Genomic DNA, 26,317 nt, shown 5'->3' on the forward strand with positions numbered 1-26,317 from the left:
TTTTAGTGCTGTTTATCGTCTTTTAATCCCGTTGTATTTGTATGTCTGGCTGAATGGTTATCATACCAGCATTGATCAGAGATGTGGTGATCCCTTCTAGCCTACGCAGAAAATGAGAAAAGCCTGTCCCAAGATAAGGTGGTAATCCTACTGTAGTTAATGATAGCTCTATTATTATTATACAACCTACATTGTGCTTTCTCAAGCAAGAAATGGCACTCGGTGAGCATCACAGAATAATAAATGTTTCTTTTTGAAAGGGTTTTTGAAAACCTTACAACACAAAGTCGCAGGCTGTAATAATGCCAAGTAAGTATTTAAAAGAGAATAAACCAAAAATATGAATCTTACCCATGTATTTTTCAGAAAAAGAATGGTAAATAGGATCATGAGACAAAAAATGTCACTGTTCTTTGCTCTAGAAACAAAAGGTGGGAATTATTTTGGGTCTGGAACTAACCATTGGTTCACCCAGTCCAAATGTACAACTTCCCCATGGGTGCTTGGGCTAGCGAAGTTTCAGAGAAACACTTGAGTTAGAAAGTGCGTTGTGTAGCTGACTCTTCACTACAGGATGCTGCAGGCTTGTCTTAAGCCATCGTTTGTCCGTGTTAACCATACTCAATTTTTAAGACACATTTCTCCTCTATTGTGCCACAAGTATTTATTCACGTTTTTTGGTGATAAGGAAAGGAGGGATCTCCCAATGCTTATTTTCTCCTTATGTTCCCTCATTGTCACTCCTCCAGCAGGAACTTGCTGAGCTGTGTCGGACTATTTCTGAAGGCCCACGCCTAGACACAGTTCTCGTTGGAAGTAAGAATTTCATACAAGGCTGCATTATGTGTTGCCATTGAGGTCTCTCAGAGGGTTAATTCAGCTGAACTTTTCTTCCTACTTTGCGTGGCTGCTGTTCGTAAGCTCTGTGGAAATCTAGCAGTTTTGTCAGTGCTGGTATGGTCCCTGGTGACAAATCATTCATCTTTCCCAGTGTGAATACTTTTTAGGATGCCAAACATATTACTTAGAAAAGCTCTTTCTGTTTGAAAAAATCACTTTTATTACAGAAGAGTTAAAAGAAACAATGCTGTCTATGTATAATGCTTCAGCTAAAAGATTATTCCTGGTCGACCTTATCTCTCCTCTTGTTAAATATTTGAAGCACACTTTTATCTTACTACTTTTCTACGTGGCATGTGAACCCAGTGAGGTGTGCCCCACCGGATGACTTCCTTGGGTTGCAGTGGCAAGAGGTATCCCATTGAAATTCAATTTGTGGTTCCAGGCAGTTGTTTTGTTACACTAATTAATTTCACCTACCATCTTCATCGTGCAGTCACCTAGGACGCAGGGTCAAATTAGTATCAAAAGAAATCCTTTTTTCTGCTTCCAAATTAAACTGTTAATATTTAACTATTCAAATTACTGTGAATTTTTAACATCTTAGTTCACTGATCTTCTTCTGTGGCATCGGAGTGCTTATGACTTATGCATAAAGATCCTGCTTCTGTCACTGGAAGATGGAGATGAGGTGGCGGGCTCCTAGCTGCCACCTGATCTGTGTGTATGGGAGCTTGTGGCTGGAGGTTTGTGGCAGGGAACTTGTCACCGTGATGCTGCAGGCTTTGTCTGTGGTTCAGATTTTCTGAGGAGTAGTTAAAATCAAAAACTCCGTAGTCTTCTGTGGGAAAAGGTTACTTGATTACTCTAATGCTAATTTAGTGCTGATTTCAGCATTGATCTGGGATCTTTTGGAAAGGCATATGCCTCTTCTCTGCGACGGTATTTTCTTTTGTTCGCAGACATTTGTCATGTGCCACAGAAGTGACACGAGACACTGATCATTAGTGATTGTAATGAGGTTTGAGCCACATTGGTGGGAGACGTAAAAGGACTGAAATTATAGTCTTTATCAAAACTATGTGCAAGCTGTACTCGTATCACTTCCTTTCCTTCTCTTCCCCTACTTGTAGGACATGGGGGGCGGGAGGCAGGGGGGCCGGGAAACTTGTCTTTTCCTCTCAGTATAGGAGCGTTCTAGGAAACAGTCAATGAAGACACAAAATGCCTTTACAGGGATGAGAGATAGTATCTAGAGCAGGGATAGTATTTGATGTGTAAAGTAGATCTTCATTTAAATGATAAAAGCGTTTGATCTTCTTATTTCTTGAAATTCTGTGGAGCTAATGTCTGAGTTAGTACCTCCTGACACCTCGCCCAAATAATTTATGGTGATTGTCTGTCTGATGTTTAACCTCTGACAGTAAGTTTACTTCTATCACTTTCCCAATGGGCTTTTGTCAGACTTGTTTCAGCCATTCCTTGTCTCATTACATGATTACCAGAAACTCTTTTCAAATTATCTCTTGATAATTTGCTAGCTCTTGTAGATACAAGCTATCCCTCGAATGTCAGTGGTGTCCCAGTGTGTCAGGATGTTTACCTGTCACCTGACAGTGACAGATGTCAGGTTTCGTTTAGATTCTTACCTTTTTGTTTTGAATGGTTCAAATTTCCAAATCCAGTCTCTTTCCTATTCTGTTGGTAAATTATTTCATTGTATTAGATGAGTTTTGCACTGATATAACACCTTTCCAACGATTGCTTTATGAAAGAGGTGGCAAAAGTATCTTAGTCACCAAGTCATGTAGTCAGTTAATGAGAGATACAGGGGTGGAATCCAGATTGTGCCAGATGTTCTCGCCCCTGGAGCATGCTTTCTGCTCTGGGCATGTTCTGCAGGAAGATCTGTGCCCAGTTTGGCCGACAGCATCATTGCTTCCTTTTCAGAGCTGGAGTGCTCTTTGTAATCTTGCTTTTCTTCTCTGGAATATATGCTGGAATTGAAGTCTAAGCAGCACAACAGCATGTGACAGGCACAGCTACATGTGTTTTGTGGAGGTTGTTTGCTGTGAAGAAGAAACTTGTTTTGTCCAAGTTCACCATTGCTTGATTCTCACTTCTCATTTTCTCTCCTTGAAATCTGTCTCGTTTTTTCTAGTGAAACGATCTAATCCTCCTCCTGAAATTTCATGCTTCCTTCATGATTTGTGGTTGTTTAACCCCACTTTCTCTGTCTCGTGGGTGCATGTATGTGTGTGGATTTGTCTTGTCAGTATTAGGTACTCAAGTTAAGTATGGAGTTCTGCTGTGCCTGCTTCTGTAAACTGATTTTTGCAGATGTTCCTCACACCTGGTGTTTTGCTTATCTTCTTAATTAGCTCATGCTTTGCCAAAGGCTGAATGCAGTATCCTAGTACCTACAGCAGAGAGACTTCGGGTAGCGCTTTGTGAGCCGGTCGCTGGTGAACACTGAAAAGGGAACCAGGAAAGGAATGTGACTTTATCCCCTAGGGCCCCTGCTCTGAAGTTCTGGTGTATTTCTGCAGTGCTGAAACTTCCGTGGAGTTTGATGATTTTAAAGTACTTCAAGTTACTGCCTCTATCCTCCCTAAAATTACATCCTGCGTTTTTTTGGAGAAAAGACACTTTTCTTGCATCATCTTGGATGATCCTGTACTCCAACTTGGATAGTAATACATAGGGTTTGTTATTACTGTTCTGTGGCTGTCTGTGACCTTTTTAATGCATTTGGAGCAGAAGCCTAGAGAAGAATTCCCTGTTTGAATGAACATCAACCAACACTGGGTTTTTTCAGTCTCATGGGTGATAAGATTGCGTATCGAAGTAATTTTTACTAATTTTTACTTAAGTGTTGAAAGTGCAAAATAAAGTTGTACTGTCATTGTCCTGTGGTAAGTTAGTTGTGAAAGCCTGAGCAATGCACAGCGTATAAATTCTGTTTGATCTATCTTTTGTCTCAGCAGTGGGATCTTCATACTGTGCAGTGTTTTGCTGATATAAGAAGGTATAGTTGCAGCTGAAGGAACTCAGGTTGAGATCTTGTCAGATCTCGTAAAACAAGTACGGTCTATTGTGATCACTGTTTGGTAGAATATCTCTGGGGGAAATCATCGGTGCCTGAGGAAATGATGATGCACTAGTTGCCATTTCTGCTTTCAAATCCGAATTGATTCTGTGTTGAGAGTAAATACAATGCTGAAGTTGCAGTCTTTGAGGGGTAAAATTATTTGATGGCTTCCTTACATGTAAAAATTCCATGGTATTTTTGTGAGGCTAAAGAAGTAAAGAGAAAACTAATACACAGGAGTGACAGAAAGAACTAGACCTTCTTTTTTCTTTTTTTTTTTTTTTTTTTTTAAAGTGCTGAGGACCTGTTTGTCCCAGTTAAATGCGTTGGGGCAAGTTAGGTTTTCAGCACTCTTGAGAGAGCAAACCATTTAGTAATTTAGATGCCTAAATACTGTCTTAGAAGCCAGTTTTTCGACGTCCATTTTTAAGAATCTCAGCACTCACTGGTTTTGTTGGGTGGGCTGCAACTAGGCAAATACTCTGCTTTCAGCAAGAAGCAGCAGTCCATTTCTACTCTGGCAAAAGCTTAAAAAGACCGGATTCCATCCTTTTTGCAGCATTTGCTTAGTTAGAAACTTGTACATAAAACATAGCGGTGCCAAGTCTGCAGGGGAACCTAACGGCTCGATGCTGTCTAACTTTGTAAACAGAAAATTGAGAAAAGTATGCTAAGCCTTTGTGACTTTTGTATCACCTCTGAAACACGTCCCAACACTCTGCAAGCCTTTTCATTGCATCTCTGATGGGTGCAAAGAAATAATGTGTTCTGTCCTCATTATACTTGAACTCTGCTATGAAACCTTGCTTGTGGTTTGATGTCTTCTTGTATCAGCAGATTGACACATCTGTCACACATGTGGCTTCATTTAGAAGCAATTCCACCTTCCTATATTGCAATAGCACGAACAGACTTTTGTGCAAGTCTGAAATGGAGTATGTATTGCTTTTTGTAATTTTTTTTTTATGTGGAAGTTAAAGCATCGTGGAGTGCTGAAATCTGAAACTGTCTTGAACTTATATCACCAATGTAAGTTCATCAAGCCGTGATGAAATTTTGACTAAAAATTGTATCCAAAGGTCTATTTCATACTTTTTGTATTAGTGATTTTGAGATTTCTGCAAAATAAAGCTTGCAGCCATGGTTGAACTGAAAATACCTGAAAGATGAGGTTCTGATATCAACTTCATAAAATATGCAGGTTTCGCTATTTTATAGATAGAAGGCAGCCTGTCCTTTTAGATTAAGTTATATTGCTATATAAATAAATCAGTAGCATATTGCTTTAGGTTTCTTTTCTGACATAATGCAGGTATTCAGCTTTTAGCCACACAGAGGCAAAATAAAACTCTATCTTAAGATGTGATGGTAACAGGCATCTCTCCTGAAAACTGTAAAGTAGGTGGTGGCAACTGCTGGACAAAGTCTCATTTTTTCAGATTGTATCATTAAGTGTTATTTCTTTATTTTCCAAAGTGAATGTCTTATTATTTAGAGAAGCTGAGAACTTCACAGAACTGGGTTTTTTACCATTCCTCTCTGAATATTCATTGCTGCTCCAGTCTAACTGGAAGTGTGTGGCTGGTCTCTTGCAGTGTGGTACCTCACATTGAGTTCAAGGCTTTATCTGCTCTCCCTATGAAATTCTTGGCTTCTTAACAATGTCAAGAAAAGCAATAACTGCCTAGAGAAATTTGGAATAACTAGTGGATTACAAATGTACAAATCAATAGACACAATCAGTTTGTGGGTCTGGGCCTGGGATTTTGTTTTTGTGGGGCTAACTCCTGATTCCACTGAAGTCAATTGTAAAAATCACATTGACCATTGGGATCAGGCTAAAGGTCGTAGAAGGTGCCTCATAAAAGTCCAATGCCTTGATGCTTAACTGGTTTGTGGAAAAGACAGGGATTGTATTAGAAGTTTAATATCCCAAGATAATAATCAAGAAGACCAAGTTGCTTAGTGTGTTCCTAAGTGTTGGTGTGCATGATAATTCAGGCATGATTATATGATGTGTGTGAAGTCCTGTGTGTGTGGCAGCACTCAGAACAGAATGAGCTTCCAGCATACGGACCTGTGCTCAGACCATTTCACCTGAAGGCCATACTGTATCTTCTACAAAATCTGGAATTTATTCTGGCTTCCTAAAAATATGTGAATAAATAAATAAGAGACTGGCGTGCAGACCAGGTCACTGCAGATCTTTAGACATAGGGTGCATAAACATAGGGTCATTCTGGTTTATAGATCAAATAAGGAGAGACAATTTTAAGATGTTTTGGTTCTTGCAGATGAGGGTATAGCTGTTTGCTCTTCAACACCACATATGTTTCTCATGCGTACAGTATTACATTTTTCATAACTTTGTGAACCATTTCTTGTTCCTCTGAGACTTTTACTTCATCATTGATATCCCATAGTCCTAAGGGTCTATATAACAGGTTTATATAGGGCTGTGATTCATTAGCGATATGCTGTATTTTCCCTTCCCCCTGTGCAAAAGTTTGCATAATGAGAGATTCATTCTGAGCTGTAGGACCAGAAATGGAGCTCCTGTGCACTCTTATTACCATTAAATTCAGGAATTACTCTGAGTCTGTAAAATTGAAAACGGGCAATCCTTACTGCTTATTTTTAGTTCTGAAAGATTGTCTGATATTCATGGAGTTCAGCCTCAGTCTTGAAGACTGTGGATGTTAGGATATGCCATCTCTTTGCTGAGTGAGAAACTGTACTTGCAAAAGAGTTCGTTCTTTGGATGGTATGAATTTACCAGCTCTTCAAAGCATAAAGACAACAAAAGCCTTTTTTTGACAAAGAAGTGTGGTTTCTTCCTTAGTGGACTTTTTTTGTTTGCATTTCTAACTGCAATATTCAGGCCTCTCCAAACTCTTGTAGTGAGCTTGTTGTCTAGGTCTGGTCTGAACTGGATTTGACCTGTGTCCGCAATTGTGCTCAAAGTTTGTTGGCAAGTGTTAGAATTAAAGATACACATTGCTAATGACAAAGTTGCCTTACATACTTGTGTTATGTTAAAAGTGTGTTGAGATGAAAGATGTGGAAACTCTAGTATTTTATTAATCCTCTAGTACAATTATACAAGCTGTCCTCGTGTGTAGTGTTTGCGTACTGATTTCTTTCTTCAGATCCCTTTTCAGCATTAGACAACTAGACAATACTGCATCCACACATGAATAATCTGGCTTTCAAAAAGAAGTTCACAAAACTGCAACAAAGTATCCAGTTTAAATTGCGAGTATGTCAGGTGGATTGCCATTTTATTGTCAGCCTGCTTGTTTGTTAAGGATATGTTCTGTAATTTCTAAATACGTCAATACTGTTAATGTTTTCCTGGTATATATGACATGGAAATTCAGTGTCAAAAAACCTCTTGATACTGTGACTTTTCACACTAATAATCTAGTAGCTATTCTTCTATATTAATAAGATGATTTTAATATTCTTTACAAATTTGACATGTCTACTCAACTTAAACACACTTTTAAAGATTAGGGAAATAAAATTTAAATGTAAAAGAAACAATGGTGTACAATTCCAGTGATTCTTGAATTTTCAGATGTTTGACCTAGTTTGTTCAGTGCTATTTTTCTTTAACCTTGGGGAGCTTCTTATCAAGGTGCAACCTATCCAAGACTTAAGCACAGTTTTTCAGGATTTCACTTTTTTAGCTTTTCCTCTTTTTACTTTGCTTTCTTGTTTTCTTTTTTAGTATTGTGTTCAGAAAACAATAAAAACAAGTCTCTGTCTTCCCACTTCCTAACAAACAGTATATAGGCTTTTGAGATATATGTGCAAATATTTTATACTGCACTAGAAAGACATCCACTTCTCTTTTCTTCTCCTCTTGCGGAAAACAAGTGCAATGTTACCGTCAGCAAGGCTACCTATTATTCATCTTGATTTAGACAGAAATAAACATTTTTATTATAACACTTTAGAATTTCCTATCACTGCTCAGTGAACTCATCTCATGGAAATTCAAATGGGTACTATTGGTAGTTGTTTTTGTAAAGTAGTGAGGCAGAACAGAGGATCAGAGTATAAAGTACCTTTCCCTTGGGTAAAAGAAAAAAAAAGAAAAAAGGAAAAGATGATAGATATATAGAGAGATATATATATATACACACAAATGTTCTAAATTAGCCATTACTATTCAGAGAAGAGATACTGGAATTATTGCAGATTGTTCTCTGAAAATGTCAGCTCACTGCTCAGCAGTGGTCAAAGATGAACAGAATAGTGAGATCCTTTGGGAATGGCATTGAGAACAAAATGAAAAATATTGTTATGCTATTGTATAAATCCATGATGTTCTGGTGTCTTGAATCCTGTGTGCAATTCTAGTCTGTCCATCTCAAAAACCGAGGGTATGACATGGACACCTTCAATATAGGAGGGGGGACATGGTAGAGCGCAACTCCTTCAGGCTGCGGAACTGGATACATCGTATGCTCTTTAGGATGCTTACGATGCGAATAGCTGCCAGCAAAAGGTCTTGCGTTGATACAAAAGAAAATTTAAGGTGCATCTGATATTTTATTAATTTCAAAGAGTACCTAACTTTTGCTTTTATGTGTAGGGTTTGTTCACGTAATTAGGAGTATAATATGAAAAATGGACCGTGTGAAGGTAAATGCTGAAAGTGTAAACTGAGTTGAATACTAAAGAGGGTAGGTAATCCAAACTTCATAGCAAATTCTTCTTCCTTGACTATTCAAAAATAATTTCAAGTCAATACACTTTAGGCTTCTGTATGTTAAAGTAAATGTAAAAGGGAAAACAGAAGGTCCTTATGAAGAACGTTGGCGTATGACATGTTTTGTGTACTACAAATAGTTCTGGAAACATTTATGTCCTCTTCTTTTTTAGTATATAATTTTGTCATCTACAGTTCTTATTTCTGTTAATATGTCTAACACGAGAGAGGTACTTACGGCATTCATAGAAATAAAGATCATTAGTAAGGTCAATTTTTTGGTAATGAATAATGAAACCTCTATATACTGGAACAGAATGTAGACCTTTGCATTCCTGTCTGCTTTCTGGTTCTTGCTGAGGGGAAATAAAAAAGGCCAAGCATCTCAATGCAGAAGGCATGAGTTGTAAACTTTCACCCATCGAAAGCTGAAATCATATCAACTGATGTACAGGTGTCATTATTGCTCACGTTGGCAAATGACTTCCTTAGGATGAGATCGCAGTTTTAGTCCGTTTTCCCCTATATATATCCATATATCATGTTAGTTATGATACATATGAAGTGCCTGAATAAGATTACATTAGTTTTGTTTGTGATCTTCTAGTACATGACTACAAGGAAGAGTTCATTGTGGTATGAAAATCTAAACTGAACCAACTATTAATTAACGTTGAAACCAAATCACTGAGACAAATAGCCATTCTCACTAAATACCAGTTTAGGAACATGAATCTTATTGTTTTGTTACATTTATTTCTGGACAGTTCTAGGCAAGTTATTTTAGTAGAATAAATTAGAACAAGACAGAATAAAAAGAATAAGCATGGCTTACATGAGTAGTTTATTTTATAAACTTGATTGTAGATGGGCAAATGTGACCAAAGTCTAACCAGGTGCCACAAATCCAAAGAGAAGAATTGTATTTTGTAATTCAAAAGGAAACATTCAAGAGATTTTATTCAAACAGGCAAGTGCACTCACATTCAGAATTTTATATTCAAATTAAATCCCACTATTTCTTCCTAATTACCCAAGAGTAGCATATGTGTACTCCCTTAGAATGCAGTCTAAATAATTTCATGTTTAACACCAGAAGCTCTTTGTTGTGTCGTAAATTACAATAGCATTTTAGTTTCTGATTAAATGAACTGCAAATTTAATATTTCTGCCTGTTCTTTGTACGTTTAGCTGCTTGTAAGGATAAAGTTGCAGCACATGCTTATATCAGCGAACAGTGGGGAATTTCTGTTTTGCACCCTGTTCCTTCTTACTGTTTCCTTGTGGAAATGGACGGGGTGAGCTTGGATGACTGAAGTTCAGAATGGGCATAAAACTTAAGTGTTTCTTTAATTCTTGTGAGCCAGGAAAAATACATTCTTTTTTTCTTTCAGGGTTGTCTGGATTCATAGTTAGCTATTATCTTTCACCAACTTACCATCTGCAATGTAATTTCTTGTTTGATGTATGCGTCTTGTTTCTAATCGCCCAAGTTTTCTAGGGGAGCTTCTTCCTGTGTGTTCAGAATAATGCTTCCTTTTATTTAGTCTATTTAAATGGTATCCCTTTTGTTTCACCAGAGCTTCTTATGAGCTGAAATCCTGATTCAACAAAGTCCACAATTCTTCCTAAATTCAGTTTTTTAATATCTCATTTTTAAAGCCTTAGTTATTACATAGACATATTAATCATAATGCCACGCAACAGCGTTGCTGCTTTTTAAAAGTATTTGGAGAGGTGGCTTTCTCCTTTTGGAGTTTCCGAAGGCCATTGCTTAACTGTTGCCAGATAGCTAATTAATTTTACATTAGGGCATGTACTCTATATAAATGGTCTCTGTATTAATAAACAATGGTAGCGCTGGATGACCTTGCTATTCTGTGAGTTGTCTCTCTGTTGTAAGGCTCCTGGTGTAGAGAAATGTTTGCTGCATTTGTGGTTACATACTGCAGAAGCAGATGGTCATCTCAGCAACCTGGAGAACAACTTAAATTTCCTTTCAATGTTGTAAAAATAAGAATAAATAGAAATAGTCAGAATCTTTGCACAATGTTTTCTAAAGATGAATGTTTTATTATTAAAGTATGAAGGCTTTGGGCAACTAATGGAAGAAAATCCTTACAGTAAGAAAATTGTTTCCATCTTGTAAGCAAGTTTAAATTGAAGCATTTTCTTGTAGTGAGAAGCGAGAGTAGCTATGGTGAAAGGCCATTCAATGGGATATGTCTCCAGTAATTGCATTCCAGTGTTGGTCCTCTTTCAAAGAGCATCCTTATTTAAAGAAAATAAAGATAAAAAGGTCGACAATCCTGCTGAAAAATAAATCCTGTGTCAAATGTACCTTTTAGAAATTATAAGTTTTAAACCCATTATTGGCTTTTGAACTGTGCAAGGGAAAGCTATCCTGATGTTACGTTAGTTACAACTCTTGACCAAAAGATTCTTAGCTTTACTATGTGTTGTTTGCTATATATTTTCAGTCTATGTTTCTAATTTTCTATTAAATATTTCAGACAAAGTATGCAAGAATACAATTACTTGAGTAATTCCAAGCACTGGCAGAAAAGAGAGAAAGAAAAAAAGAAAGCTAAAGCAGAGTAGATCCTGCCTTTCGAGCCCATAGAAATCCAGTAAGTCTAATGGTGTTGTCTCTTTCAGCATGGGAACACAGAAGCATCCTAGAAATTCTGTAGTATCTCTGAAAAATGCATTTAATAAAATATGCACACAAAATACAAGCAAAGGCCGTCTTCCTCTTGTATAATGAATAGAAAAAGATTTTATCGAAAAGATCTCTCTAGTAAAAATACCCCAAACTTCCAGAGTATAGAAATACGCCATTTTTAAATACTGACAGTTCTTCTGATGCCAGTTGTCAGGGCTGCTTAGAACCTTTCACAAACACTACATTCCGTGTACATACGAATGGAAAAAATTTGTGTTTGCCTATAATTGTTTATTTATATGTTTAGATAGTTGTGCCTGTATAAATATAGGACAAATAAATCCTTTTTTACTTTGAATGTGTTCTGAATTACTTTTGTGTGGTTGTTTTTCCTTATAAACAGTTTTGCAATAAGGTGTGGGTGGCTTCATGCAGAATACACTACTTCAGGCAGACAAAATCGTTGTATGGCATGCTCCCTCCCCATCTCCAGTGCTTTTCCCACTGCATTCTTCCAGTTCGGTTTAGCCCAGAACAGAAGGCATTTTTCAAGTATCACAAAATAAAAGTAGTAATGTGATTCCTCAGCAAGATTAGGCTAGAAAAATGGGATGGATATGGAAGATTTGGCAGAAATACAGGTGCCTGTTTTTGCTGACTATTTTGTCTTTGTTTGAATGTTGTTATTTATACTTCACACTGAAGTGATCAGCCATCAGCAGGTTACATATTATTGGTGGACCAGCTGGAATCCTTGCTCATTTAAGGTGTGCAGGAGCAGCTACAACCTGTAGAAGCTTTAACTTCATTAGCCTAAATAGGTACCTGTGCTTTGAAGGAGGCTAAAGGTCTGCTTAAAATTGAAGCCAGTGGCTTCACAGCTGAAATGCGTCATGATTGATTATTCTGCTGCTGCTGAAGGTGTAGCTGATACAGCTATTAGCAGAACCTTGACCTTTTTAGTGAGTGTTCTGTTAGCAGACATGGAGTTGTGTTCCTGGTCTTATGCTGCCTCGGGTATTATTCAACTGTTGGTTTTTTTCATGTATGTATGCAGTAGATGCTGGCTGCTGATGTTGCAGATGTTGGTGTGCGGTGCTCTTTGCTTAGTTGGGGTTCGTCTGCCTCGAGCACGCACACCAGTACAGGGGATGTGGTGTGGTCACAGCTCTCTCCATGGCAGTCTGGTAATTGTACTTGTTTCAGCAGTTTCTTATTTGTTTCATGTTACTGAGACTTTAACAGCAAATAGTCCATGTTTTCCCATTGCATTGTAACTAGTTTCTTCTCTGGGATTTTAGGAAAAAGGAGGTATTGTGTGTGCCCTAATATCAACGTGCTCGCAGACCAGCCTGTGTTTTGGTGGGAGGTGGTTTTCTGCCATTTGTAGGATGCATCGGTGCTTCTTATAATAGGATATGCAACTATCTACATGAAACTGTTTTCTGGTGAATTAACTTTGCTTTTTATGTGGTGGTTGTCTCTGTAAGGCCATGTACTATTGAAACAAATTCTTTCAGACAGCTCCTGAGTATTCTAATCATGAAGATAAGCTTATTTTTATTAGGTGGCCTATGAACAAAGCAGCGATAACTGTAATACTTATCTTCAACCACTGTACGTGTGCTGTCATGTAACACTGCCCACGTATAAACATCAGTGTCCCCAGACCTGTTGGAGTGGACTTGTTGATGTAATTTCGGTTGCCTGAGACAAGCAGTTAACCAGGGTTGACTTTCCAGTGACAGCTTTTTCAAATACAAGTTTTCTGTAGAGGTGTTTGTTTAAAGGCCCTAGTTCTTCAAAACTGAAGCATTGCTTAATGTGTGCATAGAGGACACCCAGAGCTGATTGCGCAGAGCCGTACAACACAGGTGGCAGAGAGAAGTTACTGTAAAAGGATGACTCATTTCTTACCAGGGGTCTTTGAAGTGCTTTTGGAGGCTGATGGCCATCCTCAGAAAAAGGCTGAGGTAAGAATGAACTTTATCATCATTGCTTCACACCTGAACCAGGCCAGCTTGTGAACTCAGAAAACAAGATATTCTTGAGGATTTTAGAAAAGTTCATGAAAGCTTTTGGAATTTCTAGAAGGTTTCTTTTTATCCAGAAGGAAAATGTTAGGTTGAACTGTGTAGTTTGCTAAGTTTGGCCTTTGGCTGTAGCTTGGTGGCTAGGAAACAGAGACAGGTGAGCTGAAGCTTCAGAGCTGAGGTAGCCTTTAATGCCTTATCTGTGCTTGCAGGAAAAAAATTAAGTAGAAGGAAAGCCAGCAGTTTGTATTTGATTCTTCTATTTTTTTTGTGTGATAGAAGATTGATATCCTTTAATTTTCTGTAAAATGGTATTTGAGGATTTCAGAAGAATGACAGCTACTAAAAAAAATTAGAATCTTGTAATATTGTGTATTATGGAGGGAAGCAGAGGCACAAAAAATATAAAATTTGATTGTAATCTTTCTGGCTTTATCAAAGACAAAGCACAGAATAAAGGTGGCAATAGCCAGGATTCCTGAGTAACAGAAATACTAATGCTGAACATAATTTACAGAGATTTTGTAAATAAACTAACTTGTCTGTAAGCAAAGAATGGTGCTGCTGTTGTAACCGTTCTTCTGAAATGATACTTGCATCTTGAAATGGATATTAATAATCCAGGGGAATGAGTGTTGTGTCAGGGAATTGCATCCTGCAGTACTGTCCTTCTCAATAAGCCTGCCAGTTCTTTTTGTCTTTGATCATAAGCTCTTTTTGTGTGTATTATTTAACAAACAGAAGTCACAGAGAGATGAAAGACTTCAATCAAACTTAATAATGATAGTTTCATTCTTGGGCATGGCAGCGTATTTGTTTGTATCTACGTGTATATATGTGTGTGTATAAAAAAAAATTATGAATTACTTTTGGTTTTGTCTTTTAGAGTCCGCTTTCTTGTGCTTCTCATTTTCAGCTGCAAGAGAGAAATTGTTAACATAAGATAAGATGGAGATTTTTGTCTCTGCTCTCCCCTCTCCGGTGCTTCGCAGTGATACCGTTTGTGACTCCTTTCACTTGTTTCATGCTGTCCTTCCAGTCTTTGACTGCTGTCTAGTCAGGTAGTATTTACCATAACATAAAAGCAAAAGCAGGTTCTGTTTGACGTGCTTGAATGCAGGATTTTTGCAGAGCGATGTGCGTAAGAAAGCTATGTTCTTTGCAAATTGGTTGTAATCTCCTCGGAGTTTAAAATAAACGTGAGCCCACTTTCCATGCTCACTTTGCAATGTGAACACCAGGCGCTCCAAAGGATGATCTCTGATGAGGGAGACAGAAACCCCAGATAACTCACTACTGACAGAATCTTAAGGGTTTTTCCATCTGGACTAAAAGATTTTTGTACCTTGACAGAAAATCAATGTTTTCTCATTCTTATTAGGCCTGTAGCAGCATCATCTATAAACATCTCTACACCAGGGAAAATTTCATTTAAAGTTCCCATCGTTGCAGCCATATTGCTGCTAAGAAATCTTGGGATTCCTCGTGCAGACGAGGATCCTTTAGTCCTCCTTGTGCTAGCAGCATCGGGAAGTCTCACAAAGGGCAGGTTCCCATGGTCAGATTTGTTGCTAACTTCTTTAATTATATCAGCTTAGACAAAACTGGCCTCTGTTTTAAGTATGAAAGTGGGGAAGCACCTTTGTCAGTGCTAAACCTTTCAATATTGCCAGCATCTGTGCATCTGCAGGAGTGGTAAATACAATGATTTGCATTGTCAAAGTCCTAGAACAACATAGCAGAGCATAATCTCTTGTGTGTTTTGGCAGAACACGTATGTTGCCACTGGGAGATCTTTTGTTTATACTTGAAGTGCTGAGAAAGTAATCAACTAATTTTGGCAGTTGTTTGGGTAGGAATGTTCTTGTGTGTACATGTGCGTATCTCAAAGGCATTCTCGTTATAGCTTGAATATGAACACGTGAAAGCTAATGGCAATAACAAAGAAAAATAGCAAGGGGAGCAAGAGATTGTGGAGAAGGGGGTGTCTCTTCAAAGAAAGCATCATTCAGCTTCATCTGCCTGCTAAGCACTTCCTTGGGGAGGGTAGCTCGATACTTTTTGTGTCTGACCCAGCAGTCTGAGCACCGTGAGACCAGAGTGGCAAGAATCGAGCTGTGCTACAGTGTCCTAAAAGATGTAGGAGAGAACAGGCAGCCCTCAAAGAAGCCTAGCATTCAGAATGTGTAAGGCATCTGAAAATTGGAAAAGAGCTGAAGTGAATTAATAAGCAGAGCTAGGGACCAACATAAACTAACATGTATAAATGTAAGACTGAATTTATCAGCTAAAGCCAGGCACATTTCAGTGTGGGTGTACGAGAGTTTCGTGCTAAAAGCGAAGAGTGAGTGAGTGATATATCGCTTTGATGCTCTTTAAAAGAAAATGGTTGCAATCCGTATCATTTTGCTGTCAAATGTATTTGAAAAATAGAAAACATATGTCAGATATATGTTCTGCAAATAGTTATCAACAGTGTTCCAGAAGTATTTGGTTTGGAGGGTTCTTTGGAAGCCACCATTCACATCTACATGTGTCTTGAGTTATCTTGAAAGCGTCTGTCATTCTGTACTATGGTAAAGTGAGGGCATTGCAGAGATGAGCTTCAGCCTGGTGAAGCCTGTGATGCTGTTGCTCTCAGTGGAGAGGCTCTTCCAAAGGCCATAATTCAGAGTCTGTAAAAACGAGTACGTAGCTCATGTTTTAGAGGCACTACCTCTCTCTGTAGTCTTCTATAGAAGGTTAAATTTAGTCCTCAGTTCTTTTAACGCCCATTATTCACTGGTACGTTTAACTAAATCCTTGATTCCAGAAAGGGACACCTTTTATCTCTTGTCAGACTGCCTCAGCATAAATGAAGACTATGAAGAAGGATTCCACATCCTGATTTTTGATTATGTCTGTTTTCTTTTGTATGGTTTTAAGAAATTTCATTGTATCCTCTTGATTCCACTGAACAAAATGGTATATCCACCAGTGCAAAGATAACATTGTGGGTTTATTTTTGCTATCCTAATGCATGAGGGAAGCTCCTAGTAATTGCAGGAAGAAGCGAGAAACTTCAGGGTCAGGTAGCTCGCCACCTCTGACTGATGCTGTACTAGAAAAAAACGTAGCAGGAGAGTAAAGCGCAGGAGCTGTAGCAAATTGGGCTCAGTGGCAGCAGTTGGAGTTGCAGGATGAAAGCAAAATATGGCCCGTTTGTCTGGAGGTCTCTTTGGGGTTCGGTAGTATGAATGGTACTCTAAAAATGTAAAATGTTCTCGCACGCTAGTAGAGAAGGAGTCAGCTCAGCATGCGTTAGAGCAAGGGGCTGTGACGACTGAACTGTGCATGTAAAGGGCGTGCTGATAGGGCCCTCTCGTGTTCATGTACCTTGTATTTATCGTTATTACTGTTGGTGATGGACAGTGATGTAAAGGTTAGTCTTCACAGCAGATATTCTCCTGTGATAATATTCTTCATGGGTTTTTGTCCTAGCCATGCTTTGCCTCCTCACAGATTCTTTGGGTTTTTTCCCTGGTTTTGTGCCTAATTAATCTGTTGTCACCATGCACATGTTCTTGAGTTTCATAATTGAAGCAGACCCATAGCTGGCTCCACACCAAACTCCCAGCATTCGGCCATTGACGTAACCTTGTAATTCCATTTGGTTTTCAAATGTCGCCACATCACACTGCAAAGCTCACTTTCTTTCTTGTAATTTTTTTTTTCTATTTATTTTCCTCCCCCTTGTAGAGCATGATGAGTGTGGCAGCGAACAGCATAACTGTGATGAGAATGCAATCTGTACTAACACTGTCAGGGGACATAGCTGCACCTGCAAACCTGGATATGTGGGGAATGGGACCATCTGCCGAGGTAAGTCTGTTCCTCTAGAAACACCAGCAAAGTGGCAGACTATTAATATTTTCTGACAGTCACCTATGTTCTGGTAACTTGCAATGGCTGGATTCTGTCAATGATTCACTGTAAGATTTATCATCTGGTAAACAGAGTATGCATGGAGATGATGGGGAATTAATCTGTATAACTTTTCAGCAAGAAGGAAATGTTCTTGGAATGCTAGAAGAAAGGTACTTTTCATTTACTGTCACCGAATACTGTCATTTGAACTAATATCATTCAGCCTTTAACTGTTCATACTTTTATAGACTGTGGATGGTATGTGCTGTCCCTTGGGCTTTTAAAATTTAAGCAGATGCCTTTTAAATTAGGTTAATTGTCTTTTATGCTAACATCATATGGTTGTCTTTTGGCTACTCATGTCAGAAGACGGTTGTTGTTTTTTTTTTTAAATCTTTACCTTTAAACATGTGTTTTGAAGATTTCTCAGTTACGTAAACAAGAAATACTCATAGCCAGCTCTGCTTTCTGTGGAGTGGTGAGTCATTTATTGAGGGTAGGTTTTTTCATTTTGTTCCTGTAGAGAAACAAGTGTGTTTATATAAAGACAGAGGAGGGAATATATTAACTAGGTGGTTTAGTAGTGAGGGCTGTGTTGTGAAGTACTATTGAGTTGTAACTCATGCGTTCATGAATTATGTTTGTCTCAAAAAGCTATTTTTTGTCTTGCCTGGGATTGTATACCTTCTAAATGAAATTACAGTAATAGAAAACTAACTTTTAATTTTTTTGAGATGACAACTCTTGCAATTGAGGAATGTACTGGGTGAAATATTCTGTACTTAGTTTGGGGGCACAAGAGGCTGGATATTAGTTTTTCAGAATGTTGTAAATTGGCCAAGCAATTCCTTAAAGGAGAAGGAAGATTGATGTCATTCTTGTTTCAAGCTAAAGTTCTTCACCAAGATTAGCCTGTCAGCTGCTGAATTAGCATATAACATATGATTACTTTTTTATATGGCTTTCTTCGGGTACTGTCCATCTGCACGAGAGCATCCCTGTGTTTGAAACTGTAAAATGGTTTGTAGGGACTGAAGAAGGAATACAGAAACGTTATGAAAATAGTGGGCAAGTTCAGCCTTGGTCTGTCTATGCTAAAGATGAAGAGGTGATACTGGGGAGAAGTTATTGTAGTATGGTTTCCGTCATTGATTGCAGTGGATGTAAATTGCAGCATAAGCAACTATAGTTTCAGGGAAGTCTGACTGAACAGCCTGTCTCTGACTTTTTTTAGTTTGGTGTTTTGTTTTTTTTTTGAGGGTAATACAACAAGACAAACGCTTAATCATATTTCTTTGAAACAGGGATGTTTGGATTAACTCATAAAAATCATGTTTTCTCCCTGGTTTTCTTCATTTGCACACCTGGATATTTGGTTTAATGTGCCAAAAACGCAAAGCGAAACTCCTACTGCATATTTATTAATCTAGTAACGTTGAAGTAATGGAATTGCACTGGACAAATGCCATAATGTTTTTATCCTCCAAGCTCTGTTGAAATCTGAGTTGTGGATAAAATATATATTACTTACATTTTTTTTAGTGTGCCTTGAATTGCACATGCAAATGTACTTACAGTTGTCTTTGAGATAAGCGTACATGGAAATAGAGGAAACAAAGTGCGTTCTTATATTCTGAGTGGGAAGAATAAATTGCGAAGAAAACTGGAGATTATAGAAAGGGGTTTGCAGTCTAATAATTATTAAAGTCATTATGGATAAGAATAATTTGGCACTGCATGGAATAGTTACTACTGCAAACCAGCTAATAGTAGAATGGTGTGCATATTAGTAAATAGCAAAGCACTCAGTGTAAAGTAGTGGTCTGAGTTTTTCAGCCTGTGGTTCTGTGGTCACTGGAAGTTTGTACAAGTCTGGACTGCGAATTGCAGCTATGATCCCATTCTGCCCGTGGTGGCACCAGAAACCCCACTTTCGCCTCTCTTTTTACCAAGTTTTACAGTGATATGTTATCAGTTACTAATCACAGCGGTTTCCTTACACAGATGCTAGGATTGGCACAAGGCAGGAGGTGTGAACTCATCAGGACAACTATAAACTGCTCATGATGTCTTGTACTTTTGGGTCTTTATCTTCAGGTGATATAAACTGGAGGAAAACAGGTATAAGCTAAGGTGATAAGTTTAATGTAATACTGTCTGAAGAGATGATAAATGTTTCTTGTCTTGAGTCATCTAGAAGTGCTTTATAAAATTTTAAATGTTATAGAAGTGTACATACACAAAACAGCTGTTGCAACTAATACTGAAATAATGTATCTCTGTATTTCACGAAGAAAGCTTATTAATATTGTCTAACAAAACCATAAATAGCAAACTTATGATTTTATAATGAGAGAAAAGGGCTGGCTTTGTGCTTGATTCTACAGTCTATTTCAGCAATGTCATAAAAAATGAAATCAAAGTACTGTTTCTTTTTGACTTTACTGGATGACACTGTGAAAGTCTTTATAAAAAAACCGAGAGTACTGTTATTTGTATTTCAGTACAGAAACTGTATGTGTAGTTAAATTAAATTGCATGGTGAACTACTGGTAAATATAGTGGAATTTCTCTGGCAGGAATTTGTGATATTTGTGTTTTTTGTGAAAAGTATGGAGAAATGAAAAGGACAGACATAATCTGGATATGAATATTATGATTGCTGGGGATTTAGAAATAAAAACAAAAAACAAATGTTGAAAAGGAAAGCAAATTTTTTTAAATCTGTATGATCAGGCTGCCACACTTCTTGAGTAGAAAAATAAATTTCATGCATAAGGCATTGCTTTACTGTAAACGTGGTAGAGTAGACTGTGTGATTAAGAACTGGATTGTGTCAAACTGGATGTGGAAACTCATGAAGAAAGGTGGTAGAAAAGGGCGCAGACTGAGACCAAATGCACTTCTGCATTAAAATAGTTACTGTTGTAGTTGAAGTGACATAGAAATGGAAAGAGAAGTGGAGATGAACATTAGAAAATCTTAATAAATACGTAGTTACCAATATATGGACAGTGAGACCGTGTAATAGAGACAAATAAGACCTATTCCCTATGGATGCTCTCAATTTCACTGTAAGAAGTGGGCTTTAGCACCTCAGACACTGAAATTTTGGCAGTAGATTGGAACAGAATGAGGCTGAGGGGAGCTGAAATGACAAGGCAGGACAGTGCTGTACCATCACCATTAGTAAATTTGACAGAGTACTGGACCCAGAATCAGATAGATTGTATCTCAGGATTTCCTCAGAAAATGAAAAGTCAAATAGGGATATCTTTGCTGGATGAAACTACAGCAGTGAAGCCAGAGGACAGAGGTGTAATTAGTTGAATAAGAGAGATTCTGAATCTACAGATCTGTGAAGTTGCTCTTTTCTGTGAAGGAAACAAAAAAATTCAAAAGAAGTAATAGTGTTTTGGGAAATAGATGAAGTTGTATGGTGGGTAACAGAAGGCTCATGCCATGCTTGTTTACTTGAATTCTGTAAATTAATTATAGAATTCATCGGTGAGGGTGGAATAAAGACAATTGGAGCAATTTCAGTAAACTTCAGGATAGGATTTAATAGTCCAGTAAAGGCAGTTAGCCTAGGGAAAAAGGGAAAGGTGATAAAAATTTGTTTAGCAACGGGATGTACTAGTGGAAAAAAAAAAAAAAGCGTGTAGTGGGCAAATGTCTGCCTGGTACAGTGTGGTACTTAGCAATGTGTCCATCAGAATGGACCCTGTGGGAAGGCGGTGATTAGTGGCAATGCTTAGATGAAAGAAGTCTGAAGCTAGGACAGCCAGGTTTATGAATAACTCATCACCTGCAGACAGGTTTGTGTGTGTGAGAGGGTAAAACTCTGTCATGTTCAAAATGAGTAAGACTCACTGTCGTGACTCTAGCTGAAGACCCAGGGATATTGAATACAGAGCTAAATACCATATTTAGACTATAGAGGCTCTTGGTCTGTGTACTGTTGCAGTGTTTATGTGTCAAATCTTGGCTGGGCTTGAATCTGGGAGGCTGGAAAATGTGTACAGGAAAAACGTCTTTCTCTGCTTTTTGTCTTGACAAGTTCTGGTTCCAGCTCCACTTGGCAATGTTGCACCGGATGCTGTGGAAGTGACATGTTGAAGTGGGATGTGTCATTTGTGAAAACATAAAGAACTTCATGCTCCACCACCTACTTTACCTTACCGAGATGGTAGTTAGACAATATTTGCTGTGGGATGTGCAGCCCTACAGTTTAGCAGAACTTTATTACAGGCTTATGCCTTGTACCACTGAGTGAAGTCAAAGAAAGGAGCCAAGGTACACTGAAACATCAGCATGTGTCATCAAATAATTGGTGGTATTTGGGACTAAATGTCTCCAAACAAACAAAGAAAACCCCACCCACCAGATTTTGTAGCGGCTATAGATCTGACTCTGTAGCATGAGCAATGTGCAAGTCACCAGCAAGGTTTTGTTGAAATCAGTTGTCTTCTTTTGTACAAGGAGACCGAGATGTAGTATAGAATCCTTGTCCTAGCTCTTGGTATTTTGTTCCAAATGATTGTTGTAAAGTATAAATTCTGCCCATAGAAGTCCTTATATATTATCAGAAAACTGGAAGTGGCCTTGAATATACTTGGATGGTAAACAGGGGCAATTGTTCTGAAACACAGACGAGGTGTGTTTGCTAATCTTTTTTTCATATATCACTAGTGGGGAATGAACAGAAGTCTAGAACTTAAGTGCAAATATTTTTCATTGTGCTTTTGTATTTTACTTGTATAGTCTGTCTAACAGGTATATTTAGTCTGTTATTAATATCTCATTAGTGGTTTCTATTGAGGTATAAATTTATTAGGATAATTAAATGAGGTGGATTTAGTTACACTCAAAGTTTAAAGCAAATATGTGCAATATGACTGATGCCTGGGCAGGGAAGCATCAGGTATTGTGAAACAAAACTGAAAACAGTGTTTATTCTAATTAGTATTCAGGCTGTAGAATGGTTTATTTCTGCCAGAGTATAGAATATGAATAGAATATGATTCACACACACACACCCCCCCCCCCCATTATATTCTCCCACATATCACAGGAGACACTTAAGGGATTACAACTCGGTGTATGGTGGAGTCTTAAAGACGAAAGCCATTATTTTTAAGTGGTTCAGTTCTGGTATAATCTGGAAGTCCAGATTAGTTTCTTAGTGGTACTGTGGTTCTTCATATAAATTTGCATTGGAAGGTGCGTTCGGGAGTGCGGTTGTTACTGATGAACTTACTGATCTCTTCATGAATAATTTATTAGGAATCTGATGTGAAAAGTAACTGAGTTTCAAAGAGGTACTCTTATCTTCTATAAGGTAATGGGAATAATCATATGGAGTCTTTATTCATAATGCACTCAGAATATTTACTGACAACCAGAGTACATCACAAACTTGCAAATTGCTTCTGTTTGGTGCAAATCAGTAAGGTGGCCTATTTTACACGGTTTTAATCACAAATTATAATTGGATGGACATGTTCTTTTAACAAATGTCAGTCTGAGAGCTTTCTTCATTGCAGTTTTCTTCTTTGTTTCCAAGCAGGTATTTTTTTAAAGTCTGAAATACATTTTGTAATCTGAAAGACGTGCCCATGAAAGAAGTTGTATAACTTCCAGTGTAGTATGGTGATGGTGTAGTAAATAGATTATGAAAGACAAAGAAATTTTCATCAGTTATGAAATTTCATCTGCTGTGAAAAATACCAAAGAGTATTTTTTAGTAAGAGCTAAAAAAGAAAACAACAAAAAAAATCAACAGTCTTTCAGATTATTTCTGTGCTGTGTTGTCTGCTTTTTTGTGTCCCTTCTACACGGACATCAGCAATGCTAAGGTAGATTAACTTTAAATGTCAGCAATGTGAGCCAGTCAGATGTGCTGATATCTTGGTATTAAAGCATATCAGATCACTGTAATGTGACTAACGGCCACTTAGGTTTATGTTTTTTACATGTACGTGTGTCTGTTGGAGGTGGAATTGAAAGCCTTTGTGGAGCATTGGAGTGCACTGTCAATAATAAGTAGGCCAGGACTAAAGTGGAAAAGAACAAACATGTCTTTCCCTATCGCCTTCGAATTTTTTTATAGCTGTAAGGCTTTGAATGGTTGATATGCCTTATCATGGATTTAATTGCCGTTTTGGTGTAATATTGACAAGTCTCATGAAAGAGTATGGGAGTTTTGACTCATGCTGAGATTCTCATCTTCATTCTTCACAGTCTTGAGGTTTGTGTAGTTTTTTATACCTAATACATAGTGAATAAATCACTGCAAAAGCAGATAAGTACATTCACATGCATTTTGGTGTCACTTGGCACCTGTGGAAGATGCCACGGCAAGTGTAAGACACTGGATAGTCACACTTTTTGGGTGAAGTGTTCTAGATGTAACCAATTTAATAATTTTAAACCAATATATAGTTACACAACAGTGCAATTAGAATTATTGCAGATTTTTCTTACTATAACTGGCGTGGTTGGACTCGGAGTCAAGACAGTGTGACTGAAGCTGTGAATTTTCTATAGTCCTAAATCCACTGTATTAATAAATATAAAAGTGTGAAGTTTTAAAGTGAGAATCTTTGGTTTTTTGTTCATGATTAGATAGTTCTCAAGTGTGGTGCAGTCATTAAAATTGCTGTGTTTGTGTTTAGATTTTGACTTATATAAATTCCCTTTTGTACGTTATTTGCCACATACTTTTTAAACTCCCTCAGTTCTAATGTTGTTCTTGGTTTGGTTTTGGACTGTAATGATTTAAAATAACTTTGATGAAATTAAGATGATTTACGATAATTTTTTTTCTTGCCTAAAACATCATTGCCTAGATTTAATCATGTGAGATGTTGAAATTCAGGCGCAATTATTTTTGTATTAAGAACTAAGCTATACATATCCACCACTATGTGGTCCAGTCTCTAAGGGCACGATATTTCCCGCCGATTGGATTCTGTTCTGTGTGTGAGATTTTTTTAAATGATCTATTTCCACAGCTGGTGCACATTCTAAATCTTGAACAATGTGATTTATATAGCTTGTCAGAATCCAGATCCTGATCTCTTTGCTGTCACAGATTTGCTCACTGCTCTAGATTCATAGCTAATTTAAAATGAATGTAGCACTGATTTGTGCTTGCTGAAGAGGTCCGGTCCAGAGCAACAATTGTATCTGTATAAAAGGAAAGAGATGCTGTAGTTACATGCAATATTTTAAAACTTAATCTGACAGGTTTTTCTGCTTGTATGAGTAAGCCCAAAGGGCTCAGCAGACCTACTCATGAATGTTTATGAGGCCTCCTAGGTTCAGATTCTGAACTGGAGATTCTTTCACTGACTCAATTGCTTATTGTCTCCTATTGCTTTGGTGTGTGTTTGTTCATTTAGAATCAGCAGTTCACTCGTAGGATCATGGTCCTATACGGCACGTACAAAAGAATTGGAAGGTGATGACAAGCTAACAGATATGTTCCCCACAGTGTCCTGGGCAGCAAAACTGGGTTGTATAGGAACATGGGACTGCTTCAATATCTGTTGCTTTCTCTTTTAAAAGAGTAGTGAATAAAAGCAAAAGTGTGAAGGTTTTACTTTAATGTCTGCACCATACATTGTATTTATTTTCTACACTCTGTTCAATATCACCTCCATCAGTAACTCCTCCTGTTTGCAGCAGGTGTATCACCTCCCACGTCTCTGTCACAGAACCCCTTGAGGACCCCAATCCTGAGTGTCCTGAAGTCCAGAAGAAGTTTTCTAATGCTACTAGAATGGTTCATTCGTGTTACCCAATTTAGTACTTTTTTCTTTCTTCTTGTAGTATTAAAATCTGAAATTTGATGAAGTACTTAAACACACCCTTCATTCAAAGAACTCCTTGGCTGTGCTCTACTGCTTTTTTGACAGTAGAGCAATAGACATCGTGGTCAGTCATTTGGTCTGCAGTGCTGTCTGCTTTAAACTTGTAATCCTTATGATGTGTGAAACCCAGTCTATTAAGATCTATGACTCTTCTGGCCTGCCCTGGGAGCTTGCCATGCAATTACTTGGAACAAAGTACTTATTTTTTTCCTGGTGGGTGGGAAAAATCAGTTTAGTAAGAGCATCTTGAAATATGTCACTGCACAAACCCTATTGCAGCATGGGCTTGACTCTGTGCTGCCATAGGAGCACAACAGCAATAGCGGCACAGAGCGATCTCTCTTGTGAAATCAGTTACAGTGTGCAACGATTTCAGGATGACTGTATATGGAACAGGTGCATTAGAAGGCAAGAGGATGCCCAAACCATGACATTCTTTCGATTAGCTGTAGAAAATAACCAAACAATATTGAAAGCTGAATATAAATACCTTGCCCAAATGTAAAATGAGAGCAATGCGGTGGTTGTTTTTGGCAACAGTAGTACTACTGCGCTGTCACCCCAGGGCGGGAGGAAGTACTTTTTCACACAGCACATAATTAATCTGGAGAACCCTTGGTCACAGGGTGGTTAGGAAGCTAGACAGAGTGAGAAAGCTGCTGCACATCAGAAGAAAATCCCAGCCAGTGGGTGCACAATATTTGGTTTGAGGAAGGCCATGGGGAAACATCTGGAAGTGTCACCAGATCCTTGGCCTGTTCTTTCCCTTGATGTTCATTATGGGCTGTAGTCGGAGAGAGGATGCTGGGCTAGCAGGCCCTCTGGAATGACCTAGTTGATTTATTTTTATGTTCTTATGTCTGAGATTAGAGAAATCCCTTTTGGGTAAGGATAGTACCAGTCATTTATTTATGTACTTTTTATTTGTACAAAGGAATTACTGAGACTTTCGAAGGAGGTTTGTGGGGCTGTTCTTTACCATAGCAGTGGAAGAGAACCCAGCTAGAAAACTTCTTTAAGCCTCCTGTTCCTGTGAATTTCCCACACCACAGTAAACCAAGGTGAAAAACATCAGGTGATTTGTCAGATGTGACGCATGCGGCCAGTACCTGGTGCAGGATTCAGACTCTGTTCCCAGACTGATAGATCTGTTCTAAACCATTGTGCTGTGATTTCTCCACAGGA

General features: G+C 38.1%; 1 protein-coding gene across 3 annotated transcripts in view; it reads left to right on the plus strand.

Moving 5' to 3' along the window:
• Positions 1-26,317, plus strand: part of NELL1 (neural EGFL like 1) — a 302,534-nt gene that overhangs the window by 165,312 nt on the left and 110,905 nt on the right. For all 3 annotated transcript variants that reach the window (XM_075426698.1, XM_075426696.1, XM_075426697.1), the window contains exon 14: positions 17,088-17,210. In XM_075426698.1, coding sequence (XP_075282813.1) covers positions 17,088-17,210 — 123 coding nt within the window. The remainder of the gene's footprint in view (positions 1-17,087; positions 17,211-26,317) is intronic.

This window comes from Opisthocomus hoazin, chromosome 7 (assembly GCF_030867145.1).
Source record: "Opisthocomus hoazin isolate bOpiHoa1 chromosome 7, bOpiHoa1.hap1, whole genome shotgun sequence".
Classification (NCBI taxonomy): domain Eukaryota; kingdom Metazoa; phylum Chordata; class Aves; order Opisthocomiformes; family Opisthocomidae; genus Opisthocomus; species Opisthocomus hoazin.